Source organism: Tachyglossus aculeatus, chromosome 4, assembly GCF_015852505.1.
Source record: "Tachyglossus aculeatus isolate mTacAcu1 chromosome 4, mTacAcu1.pri, whole genome shotgun sequence".
In the NCBI taxonomy this organism is placed as follows: Eukaryota; Metazoa; Chordata; class Mammalia; order Monotremata; family Tachyglossidae; genus Tachyglossus; species Tachyglossus aculeatus.
In genome coordinates, this window is record NC_052069.1 from 55,626,176 (window position 1) to 55,638,960 (window position 12,785).

Genomic DNA, 12,785 nt, shown 5'->3' on the forward strand with positions numbered 1-12,785 from the left:
GATATTTGTTAAGTGCTAACTATGTGCAAAGCACTGTTCTAAGCACTGAGGGGACACAAGGTGATCAGGTTGTCCCATGTGGGGCTCACAATCTTAATCCCCATTTTACAGATGAGGTAACTAAGGCACAGAGAAGGTAAGTCACTTGCCCAAAGTCACAAAGCCGATAAGTGGCGGAGCTGGGATTAGAACCCATGACTTCTGACTCCCAAGCCCGTGCTCTTTCCACTGAGCCATGCTGCTTCTCTAGGATACAACAGGATAATTGCGTGGAGTAACGTGGTAGCATTCTGGATGGAGAGGAAAGGGTGAATTTTAGTGATGTTGCAGGTAGAATTGACAGGATTCAACCCCCTGGACTCCACCCTTCCTTGCTTTGAACATTCCCCAAAAATCTGATCAACAAAAACATCTGTGATGTTCGGCAGGACACTTTTACATTTTGGGGAATTTGTTTTAGTAACAGTACTTAAATACATGTCTAGGCATTAACCTTGTCACACATAAATATTATGGGAATAGCTCATTTTATTCATCTGCGAATGGAACCCAGAATGCAAATAAGATAAATCAAAGAGAGGTTGGACAAAGTTACTAATCAACTTTACATTTTAAAAGGAGGTACACAACATCTATCGGCTTTGGATCGGCGTGACGCTGAGTAGTTATGGGGAAAAGCACCAGTAAAACGAGGCCCAAGCACACACCGAGCATGCACTGAGCACACACTGAGCACACAGTGAGCACACACTTCACAGAAATCTGTGCTGTTGGAGCACCACCCACAAGTCAATGTTGTCTTAGCCACCAGTGTGCAATCAGGAAAAACTCTAATCACCCCAACCAAAGGAATCAACAGGATAGTCCTGGTAACTGAAAGAACAGAAGTTAAACACCTACAAAACCTACACTATAAGAATAAGAGCAGGGAGCAGTTATCTGAATGGTGGCTGAAAAATGAGTTGATGCAAGCTCACTGAACAGTTCCTTGACCTTACTTCAGTCTTTCTGATTTTCTTTCATCACTTGGTAGATTTAATTTTCCCCATCGTGAAGATTGATTCACCATGCCACTTTAAAATGCAAACCACAAATAAAGCAGCAAATAGGCAAAACACCAATTCAAAATTGAAATTCAAAAGCACTTGGTGCATTACGTGAAGTCTAGCCAGAGAGAATGGATATTATTTTGGATTATGAGAGTCACTTCTGCCGGGCCCCGCTGAAGCATCCTTTTAAAAGCGAGAGCTGTTTTATACACATTCTTTCAACACCAACACATGGTTTACGCAAAGTACTGGGGTGCAAATCATTCACCAGCAGGGATTTTGTGGCACTACCTGTAATGCCATGGGTCCTTAGTGGGTGCAAGGGGGCATTGTCTGCTTCTTCTGGGCTCCATGCAGTAAATGTTTGCTTAGCAAAATCAAATCCGTTGCCAGACAACCTTCCGCTGCTAAAGCCAGCAGCCCAAGCAATAGGAAGCAGAGCTTTGAAGGGGCAGCAATATCATGCGGGTGAGTCTGTTACAATGAACTCTCCCAAGTGCTTAGTACAGTACTCTGCACGCAGTAAGCGCTGTATAAATACCATTGATTGACTGATGGAGTCCATACTGAACTGGGTGGGAGGGGTCCCAGAGAGAGGAGGTGACCACAACAGCCACCAACTGTCTGTCTTTTCATTCTAATTGAGGTTGAATCCGTGTCATCCTTTAGGGTTGCCTTTGGTCCCTGGCCTTTCCCTTCCCCTTGGGCCCTACAGACTTAAAATGGAGATGAACTGCAGGACCTCAGAACCTTGCAAGGGGCATCTGATCAGTCTCAAACCCTGGTCATCGGTAACCCTTAAGGCGAACGTCAGGAATCAGAGTAGTCGTAGAACAGTCTTCAAATGTAAACGATACCATCACTGATCATGGAAATGATTGATCTGTGTCGAAATCCCCTTGAAAAGGAAAAGAAAAAGTCGCACTGACAACACTAGCTTATTCGTTGGAGGATGGAAGGGTTTACTATTCTAGTGGACTATCGCATCCTGTTTTCTAGCTCAATTATTTGGGACTTAAGTACGGGATAAGTCCATAATGTTGCTCTGAAAACTTAACACCGAAAAACTCCCCCAGTGCCCAGGCAGTTGTTGGGTTTCTTTACATTTTACTTTTGTGATTGGCATAATTTGGAAAACCAAACTGAGAAATCATAATGTTGGAGTATCTTAAGGGCATGCTGCCATAGATATTGACCAGCTTATTGATACAATAAGACCTCTGTAAGAAGTGCTCTGCCCGGTGCCACATTCCCGAATAGCCACTGTTGGTCTCTTTCTCTAAATTCCCCATGTCAACAGGTTTCACGAAAACTCCCGAAGTCTTCCCAGTGTGCTTGGCGACAATAAAATTCATGGCAATGTCGTCACAGTTCTGAGTCTCGTCTATCAGTGCGTGAACCGCTGCTGGTTGCTTCTGAAATGCTTCGAGGTATCGGCTGTTGAAGAACGATGCTCCTATCAGCACCATGGAGTACTGGTCACCACTTCCAAACCCTGGAGACTGCAGTTCAAAGCCGCCATAACTATAAATACCCGAAGGCGTGGGGACGTGCTTTCTCGGGACAAACCCGACTATCTGATCAGGAAATTGCTGAAACAGAAAGGAAAAATGGCGTTTCGGTCAGGATGCAAACATACAGCGAGATGTCCTATCATATAATCTAAGGCAGAGGTCAGATAATACTCTTGGCATTCCCCCTCTGACTTCCTGTGCAACTTGTAATGCTGGCAAGCCATTTCACCTATGTGCCCCAATAATAATTACTGTGGTACTTGTTAAGAGCTTACTATGTAGATGCTGGGGGGCATACAAGATAATCAGGCTGGACACAGGCCCTGTCCCTAAAATGTATCACTTGCACCCTGGGTCTCTTTCTGCCTAATGATGCTTGTGCTAGAGAGGGTTATCCTGCTGCTGGGACCCTTCGGAGTTCGTTAACTGAAAAATGCCTTCGGAACATCTCAAGTTGGATGTCCCACCAACACCTCAAATATAACATGTCCAAAGCAGAACTCTTCATCTCCCCACCCAAACTCTCTTCTCCCACAGAGTTAAATACCATCACCCTCCTTCGTGTATTACAATCCCGTAATCTTGGCATTATCCTTGACTCATCTCTCATTCAACCCACATATTCAATCTGTTACCAAATCCTGCCATTACTATCTTCACATCACTAAAATCTGCCCTTTCTTCTCTATCCAATCTGCTAATAATAACAATTTTCATTGTGGTATTTGTTAAGCACTTACTATGTGCCGTGCACTGTTCTAGGTACTGGGGGAGATACACGGTAATCAGGTTGGACACTGTCCCTGTCCCATGTGGGGCTCACAATTTTAATTCCCATTTTACAGATGATGTAACTGAGGCACAGAGAAGTGAAGTGACTTGCCTAAGGTCATAAAACAAACAAGCAGCAGTACAAGTAGTAGTATCCTGCCTCAAATCCTCATTGTCTCCTGGAGCTGCACCACTGTAATAGACTCTTACTATTCTCCCTGTCTCCATTTATCCTCTTGCGAACCTCTCCTATACCCAGTTGAATATGCCAGTGACAAAGAGGCAAAAGAAAATATAATACCAGCTGCTGAAAAGAACAAACACATCAACACAACAGACCATCTTTGTGTGGGCCCGTACAATCAGTTGAGCATTTTATTGAGCACTTAATTGTGCAGACAGCTGTACTCAGTGCTAGCATTAAATACCTTTTAAAGCACATCATTTCCCTCTCTCAAAAACTCCCCAAAACATAAAATCAAATCTCCTGACCCTTAGCTTCAGGGCTGTCCCTGGACTGTTTCCCTTTTAGAGAGCTGCTCTCTTCATCCACTTCATTTTATATCAAACTTTTCACTCCTTCCAAGTTCATCCAGTAACTGTCTTCTGTCTCCAGTTTTCCTATCTCTGGCGCTTTGCTCATACTTGTCCTCGCAAATCCCCTTGAAATCCACCAGGTCTCATCTCTCCCCACCTTCAAAGGCCCCAGGAGCCACTTCCTGACTGATCCCCATCTCCTTAGTCTTGCCATTCATCAATCATCTTAGGGGTGCTGTGTATATCCAATACTTAAACTGCTATTTATATTAATTGCTATTAATTGTAACACATTTAATTAATCACTTTAAAAATCTATGTTCTTAATCTTTACCTGCAATACTTTGGGTAATTTACATATGATTGTTTCTCCCACTTGAATAAAAACTTTTTGAGGGCAGGGAATATGTCCTTTCCTTCAGTCATGCATTCTCAAGGATCTAATATGTGCTTTGTACAGAGTAGGAGCACTTGGTGAATCAATAGGTAATTGATGTACGATTAAGAAGGTCGCAAACTCGTCATGTGTATGTGCCCTGAAGGAAGTCTGACGGAGCTCCCTATGGAGCAGCTGCATAGTCTGAATAGGCTTAGAGCTGGTAATGGAGGTAAAGGAGGCAGAAAAGGGTGTGAATTCTGAGTTGAATCTGGCCTGAAAACCATTCTTTGATTGATTGATTCATTGATTCATTCATTCAATCGTATTTATTGAATGCTTACTGTGTGCAGAGCACTGTACTTAGTGCTTGGAAAGTACAATTCAGCAACAAAAAGACAGTCCCTGCCCACAACGGGTTCACAGTCTAGAAGGGGGAAACAGTAATCAAAACAAGTAAACAGGCATCAATAGTATCAATATAAATAAATAGAATTATAGATATATACACATCATTAATAAAATAAATAGAATGAAAAATACGTAATTTTTTTTGTCTGTCTTCCCCCTTCTAGACTGAGCCCGTTGCTGGGTAGGGACCGTCTCTATATGTTGCCGATTTGTACTTCCCAAGCACTTAGTACAGTGCTCTGCACACAGTAAGCGCTCAATAAATACGACTGAATGAATGAATGAATGTACATATATACACAAGTGCCATGGGGCGGGGAGGGGGACAGAGCAGAGGGAGCGAGGGGGGGCAGTGGTGGGGGGAGCAGAGGAAAAGGGGGGCTAGTCTGGGAAGGCCTCCAGGAGGAGGTGAGCTTTCAGTAGGGCTTTGAAGGGAGGAAATGTGCTATTTTGGCAAATTTGAGGAGGGAGAGCATTCCAGGCCAGAGGTAGGACATGGGCCAGTGGTCGAGGGCGGGACAGACGAGAACAAGGCACAGTGAGAAGGCTAGCATCAGACCTGTCCAATTCTGTCCCAGCCTCATTGGTTAGGCGTAGTGGATGGAGCACGGGCTCGGGAGAAAGAAGATCGGGGTTCTAACTCCGGCTACACCACTTGTCCACTGTGAGACCTTGGGCAAGTCGCTTTTACTTCTCTGTGCCTCAGTTACCTCACCGGTAAAATGGGGATTGAGACTGTGAGCCCCCTGTGGGACAGGGACTTTGTCCAACCAGATTTGCATGTATCCACCCCCGCACTTAGAACAGTGCCTGACACATAATAAGTGCTTAACAATTACCACAGTTATTAGGGGTGGGTGAAACTAGACCACTGCCAGATTCCTGAATAGTTAGTACCCCTTTTTGGTCATATTTGAAATCAACTCTCTGAAATTCACAGGAAAATAATTTAAAAGTGCACTGTCCTTTCCATATTGCAAGATACCAAGCGCTTAGTACAGTGCTCTGCACACAGTAAGCGCTCAATAAATATGATTGAATGAATTACCCAAATAGCTTTGTAGACGTCTACATTACCTGCCAAACAGAGAAAGCAAAGACGAGGTCATGGGCACTAATTAGCACGTCATCATCTACCATTAAAACCGCTGAAACAGAAAGAAAAAATAGAGAGGTTTTTTGCTTTTTTTTTAAGGAGGGAAGGCAGGAAGATTTATCCACAAAATGCTCATTACTAAGAGTCATTTAACTGTCAAATTCATTAACAGAGCAGATCAATAAATCAATACTATTGAGCACTTACTTTGTGTAGAACACTGTACTAAGCTCTTGGGAGAATACAATATAACAATATCCACAGTTAATGAACGTGAAATGTATTCCTTAGGAAAGGTTGCAGTGAAAAGTGTTACTCATTGGGTAATAATTTGTGAGTCACTTACCTGAAGGTAGATTAATCTTACAGGGAAGTAATACAACTATGAAAAATATCTTTAAGGTTCTTTTTAAAAAGCACTTCAGTCTAATGGGATGGCTGGAAATTGGAAACCGGTAATGACATCAAATTACTTTATTAATTTTAAGGCTAATGGATTTTTTTACATGTCTAGATGTACAATAATATATTTTTGGAGCTGAGCTACTTTTCTTCATATCCCTGGTTTGGATGTCATTATGCATCATTATGCATGGGATTTTTTCAGAGGACTACTTTTGAACAATAAACTTTCTGAGACTAGGGAACTTCTATTTAACTTCTTCTAACTAAGCCTTCATTTCCCCTAGTTCCTCTCCCTTCTGCATCATCCTTGGATTTGTACCCTTTAGTCCCTCAACCCTCAACCCCACAGCATTTATGTTCAGATCTGTAATTTATTTTAATGTCTGTCTCCCCCTCTAGGTGGTAAATTCCTTTATTTGTGGTATTTGCTAAATACTTACTAAGTGTCAAACACTGTTCTAAGCGTTTGGGTAGGTACAAGTTAATTAGGTCTCTGTCCTGCATGGAGGTCACAGTCTAAGTAGGAGGAAGAACAGGTATTTAATCCCCATTCTACAGCTGGGGAAACTGACGATTTGCCCAAGGTCACACAGCAAGCAATTGGCAGAGCTGAGATGAGAACCCAGATCCTCTGACTCCCAGGCTTGAGCTCTTTCCACTAGGCTATGCTGCTTATTCTGTGAATCAATGGTATTTATTGAGCGCTTACTCTATGCAGAGCACTGTACTAAGCAGTTGGGAGACTACAATACAGCAGAATTAGCAGACACATTCCCTTCCCATAATGAGCTTACATTCCCTGCCCATAATGAGTTTACAGTCTAGAGAGGGAGATAGACATTAATATGAATAAATAAGTTAATTTATATTATATAAATTAAAGATATGTGCATAAATGCTGTGGTACTGGGGGTGGGGGGAGATATCAAAAGCCCAAAGGTCACATATACAAGTGCATAGATGTTGCAGAAGGGAGAAGGAGCCGGCGGAAAAGAGGGCTTAATTGGGAAGGCCTCGTGGAAGAGATTTGTTTTTAGTGAGGATTTGAAGGTGGGGAGAGTGGTGGTTTGGCATATATGGACGGGGAGGGAGTTCCAGGCTAGGGGGAGGACATGAGAAAGGGGTCAGCAAACAGTGAGTAAGCTGAAGCTAGAGGAGCTAAGTGTGCAGGCTGGACTGTAGTAGGAGCTCAGTGTGCAGGCTGGACTGTAGTAGGAGCTCAGTGAGGTGAGGTAAGGTGAGGTAGGGTGGGGAGAGCTGACTGACTGTTTTAAAACCGATGGTAAATAATTTCTGCTGGATGCAGAGATCGATGGGCAGCCAATGGAGGTTCTTGAGGAGTGGGGAGATGAGAACTGAACGTTTTTGTTGATAAATGATCTGGGCAGGAGAGTGAAGTATGGACTGGAGTACAGAGAGACAGGAGGCTAGGAGGTCAGCAAGGAGGCAGATGCAGTAGTCAAGTTGGGACAGGTTAAGTGCTCGGATCAGCCTGGTAGCAGTTTGGATGGAAAGGAAAGGGTGAATTTTAGTAATGCTGTAAAGGTAGAACTGACAGGATTTGGGGACAGATTGAATATGTCGGAGGAATGAGAGAAATGAGTTAAGGAAAACAACAAGGTTATGGGCTTGTGAAGTGGGGAGGAGTGCCTTAGTGGAAAGAGCACGGGCTTTGGAGTCAGAGGTCATGGGTTCAAATCCCGGCTCTGCCAATTGTCAGCTGTGTGACTTTGGGCAAGTGACTTAACTTATCTGTGCCTCAGTTACCTCATCTGTAAAATGAGGATTAAGACTGTGAGCCCCATGAGGGACAACCTGATCACCTTGTAATCTCCCCACCACTTAGAACAGTGCTTTGCACATAGTAAGTGCTTAATAAATGCCATTATTATTACTATTATTATTATTACAGTGATGGGAAAGACACGGGGAGGACACGGTTGGGTGGGAAAACAAGGAGTTCAGTTTTGGATATGTTTAATTTGAGGTGTCAGCAGGACATCCAAGTAGATATGTCCTGAAGGCAGGAGTAAATGTGAGATCGCAGGGAAGAAGAGAGGTCAGGGTTGAAGATGTAGATTTGGGAATCATCTGCATAGAGGGCAACTGAAGACCTGGGAGCAAATGAGTTCTCGAAGTGGGTGGGTGTATGGGGAGAATAGAAGGGGACCTAGAACTGAGCCTTTAGGGACCCCATGGTCAGAGGGTGGGAGGCTGAGGAGCCAGAAAATGAGACTGAGAAGGAGCAGTCAGAGAGATATGGGGAGAAGCAAGAGAGGACAGTGTAAGTAAATCCAAGGTTGGAAAGTATTTCAAGGAGAATGGGGTGGTCTACAATGTTGAAGGCAGCTGAGAGGTCTGAGAGGATTAGGATAGAGTAGAAGGTAATAGATTACAGTAGAAGCCAACCAAGAAGGTCTTGGGTTAATAATACTAATAATAATGGTGGTATTTGTTAAGTGCTTACTATGTGCCAAGTACTGTTCTAAGCGCTGGGATAGATACAAGGTAATCAGGGTATCCCACAAGGGGCTCACAGTCATAATCCCCATTTTACAGATGAGGTAACTGAGGCATAGAGAGGTTAAGTGACTTGCCCAAAGTCACACAGCTGACAAGTGGCAGAGCCGGGATTAGAACCCATGACCTCTGACTCCCAAGCCCGTGCTCTTTCCACTATGCCACGCCGCTTCTCTACCTTGAAGAGGACTGCTTCTGTGGAGTGAAGGGGACGGAAGACAGATTGGAGGGGATCTAGGAGAGAATTGGAGGACAGGAAGTGGAGACAGCAGGTGTTAACAACTCTCAAGAAGTTGGGAGAGAAATTGAAGGAGGGATTTGGGGTGATAAATGGAGGGAGCTGTGGGGTCAAGGGAGGGTTTTTCTTAGGGGAGGGGATAAATAAGTATGTTTGAAAGCAGTGGGGAAAATCTGTTGGAAAGTGAATAGCTAAAGATGGAAGTCAAGGAGGGAAGAAGGGAGGAGGTTAGTGTTTTAAAAAGGTATGAAGGAATGGGGTCTGAAGCACAGATGGAGGGAGTAGATTTAGAGAGGTGGCAAGAGATTTCATCTTGAGCTACTGGAGGGTATACAGGGAGCGTAGAAAAGGGTAGTGGTGGAGGAGGAGGAGGATTGGAGAGGAGTAGGGGAGATTTCAGGGACATTACGCCTGATGGTTTCAATTTTGCTGATGAAGTATATGGCCAGGTCATTAGAGGAAAGAGATGGAGGCTGTCGCGGGACAAGAGGTTTGAGAAGGGGGTTAAATGTCTGGAACCAGCTGGAGATGGCAGTGGAGGTGGGAGTGAATCAGTGCTTCTTGTGTGCACGGGGCATGTCTACCACCTCTGTTACAGTGTACTCGCCCAGGGGCTTAGTACAGTGTCCTGCACATAGTAAGTGCTCAATAAATACGATTGATTAATATGTTCTCCCAACTGTCTAGTCCAATGCTCTCTGCACACAATAAGTGCTCAATAAATACTACTGATTGACAGGAAGGAAACCTTTAAGCTTTTTCAAAGCATTTGGCCCAATTTTAATAATAATAATAATGCTAAGTTAATAACTCAATGATAAGTTAATAATAACAATGATAATAACTCTGGTATTTGTTAAGCGCTTACTCTGTGCCACTTACTCTGTGCCACCCACTGGACTAAGTGATGGGGTGACTACAAGATAAAATACAAGTCCCTGCCCCACATAGGGCTCAGAGTCTTAATCCCTATTTTACAGATGAGGTAACGGAGGCAGAGAGAAGTTAAGTGACTTGTCCAAGGTCACACAGCACTATTTCCATAACAAATAGGACACATAGGAGGATCGGCAACTCAGCATAGCTCAGTAAGCAGCCGCCCCATTGAAAGTTCAGTCACTCCTACCTTTGGTTTCCAATTCAGGGAAAATCTGAAGTCTGTTCCTCATTTTGTTGGCCGTCTGCATTTTGAAGACCACAGGGACAGGGTGAGGGCCTAAAGAGTTCCACAGATCCTCTGGGACTTTCTCCCCAACGTTGTTCCACACGACAATCACTTTGTGCAGATGAGGGATGGCTTGATAATGGTTCAAGAGCCTCAGCAGTAGATCCGTTCGGTTGTACGTCTGCATGATGAGAGTAAATGAATCTAAGGCAGCCTGGCTCTGGGACTTGGCTTCCCTGCGGGAAGTGGGCATCTTATCTTCCTTGATGTTAGGGAGCAATGCAGTCAGAGCCCCAGCCACCAGCAGTAACACGAGGATGACCACAGAAGAGAGGCGAAGCAGGCGGATTCCCATCACTCTCCCGGGGAGTTTGCAGAGGTGGCAACACCTGTGGCAGAAAGAGACACAGAAAAAGAGAGGAGTGGAACCCCAAGGTGAATCTGTAAATTATCTGTAAACCTTGATCCCCATTTTCCAGATGAAGGAACAGAGGCACAGTGAAGTGACTTGCCCAAGGTCACCCAGCAGACAAGTGGTGGAGCCGGCAGTAGAACCCAGGTCCTTCCGGCTCCCAGACCTGGGCTCTTTCCACTAGGCCACACTGCTTCTCATGCTGCTGTGTGACCTTGGGCATCTCAGTTCACTTCTCTGGGCCTCAGTTCCCTCATCTGGAAAACGGGGATGAAGACCGTGAGCCCCGTGTGGGACAGGGACGGTGTGTGCCCTGATAACCTTGTATTTCCCTCAGCGCTTAGTACAGTGCTGTGTGCACATAGTGAGTGCTTCCCAAGTTCTTAGTACAGTGTTCTGCACACAGTAAGCACTCAATAAATACGATTGAATAAATGAATGAATAACAGATGGGCTTGTTTTGTGGTCTGTCTCCCCCTTCTAGAGCCTGTTGTTGGGTAGGGACCGTCTCTATATGTTGCCAACTTGTACTTCCAAAGCGCTTAGAACAGTGCTCTGCAAACAGTAATCGCTCAATAAATATGAATGTATGAATGAATCTACAAAAGTTATCATTTTTAGTTTGGAGGAAAAGTAAAAATCCTCCCTCCTCCAGGATGCTTTCCTGTTGTATTCACAATACCCTGGCTGTATCAACCTAACCCAACCCTTATCACTTTCATACTTATGTACATTGATCTGTACATTAAATGATCTATTCTGCTTTTTCATGTTGATAGGCTTGTACTACCACTACTACTTGCTATATCATTGTTCGTCCTCCGACTCCCAACTAAAAGTAAATATTATTTTTCTCTGCCTCTCTCAATAGATTGAATGGTTTCCTTGAGGGCAGGAAATATGTGTCTTCTGTTGGACTCAACCAAGTGCTCAGAACAGTGCTTTGTACTCAGTGGGAATTCAGTGAGTGCCATTTATTTTTTTTTCAAATACAGTAACAGTAAAATTATGAGAAAGAGTAAAAAGTGCTGCTAGATTGTAAGTTCCTTGAAAGCAGGAATAATATCAGTTTAATTGACTGATGATCTGTCCGTTTTAATTTAGGTTTGTTTGGTGAGTTAATTCATTCAATCATATTTATTAAGCGCTTACTGGGTGCAGAGCACTGTACTAAGCACTTGGGAAGTACAAATCAGCAACATATAGAGAAGGTTCCTACCCAACAACGGGCTCACAGTCTAGAAGGGGGAGACAGACAAAAAAAACCCCAAAACAAACAAAACAAACAAAAAATACCCCAAATATAACCACATATCTTTTGCAATAGGTAGTGTGACTCATCAGTTACTTTTTGGGGGACCGGCTATTTCAGCCATTGCTGACACTCTTGAAGTTCCATGACAGCGCTCCCCAAACTACTCCGTAAATTGCTGCCTCCACTACACAACTTGGGTTTATTCCTCTTGGAAGGACTAGGAATCATTTGGACTTCAGTTGACCATCCCCCCACAGATCAGAAGCTGAGGTTACGAGGGAATGCCTCCAGTCTAGACACTATAAATTCCTTGTGGGCAGGGAACATGTCTACCAACTCTATTATACTGTACTCTCCCAAACAGTACAATACTCTGCCCACAATTCGCACTCAATACATACCATTTGAGTGACTGACATTGAAAAACACTCAGTGATACAGTGTTAGGGATTAATGGGCTCTCTGCATAGGGAACTATTTCAGTTATAAACAAATAACTAGAATTGCAATAAAGATCTCAACAGCAACAGTAATTGTAATATTCATTCAATCGCATTTACTGTGCGCTTACTGTGTGCAGAGCACTGTACTAAGTGCTTGGAAAGTACAATTCGGCAACAGAGACAATCCCTACTCAACAACGGGCTCGCAAGGGTATTTGTTAAGCACTTATTATGTGCCAAGCACTGTTTTAAGCGCTGGGGTAGATCCAAGGCAATCAGGTTGTCCCAGGTGGGGCTCACTGTCTTCACCCTCATTTTACAGATGAGGTAACTGAGGCACAGAGAAGGTAAGTGACTTGCCCAAGATCACACAGCTGATGAGTGGTGGAGCCAGGATTAGAACCCACGACCTCTGACTCCCAAGCCCGTGCTCTTCCCACTATGCCACGCTGCTTCTTGTAATTGTGTAATGGACACTTTAATCTGAAATCAGGAATGAATGTACTATCACTGATCTCGCCCTTCCCCTCTCAGGACCGCACCTGGAGAGTTTCCAGTACTCTACCGGTCTCGCTTAAGGGAGGGAGAGTCCA

At 44.0% G+C, this 12,785-nt stretch overlaps 1 protein-coding gene across 1 annotated transcript in view; it reads right to left on the reverse strand.

Annotated features, from left to right (window-relative positions):
* Positions 1–508: 508 nt before the first annotated feature.
* The window catches only part of EXTL2 (exostosin like glycosyltransferase 2), a 33,207-nt gene continuing 20,930 nt past the window's right edge, over positions 509–12,785 (reverse strand). The window contains exons 3-5 of the mRNA XM_038745234.1: positions 10,044–10,471; positions 5,736–5,806; positions 509–2,641 (exon numbers count right to left, since the gene is read on the reverse strand). Coding sequence (XP_038601162.1) covers positions 2,150–2,641; positions 5,736–5,806; positions 10,044–10,471 — 991 coding nt within the window. The 3' untranslated portion in view covers positions 509–2,149. The remainder of the gene's footprint in view (positions 2,642–5,735; positions 5,807–10,043; positions 10,472–12,785) is intronic.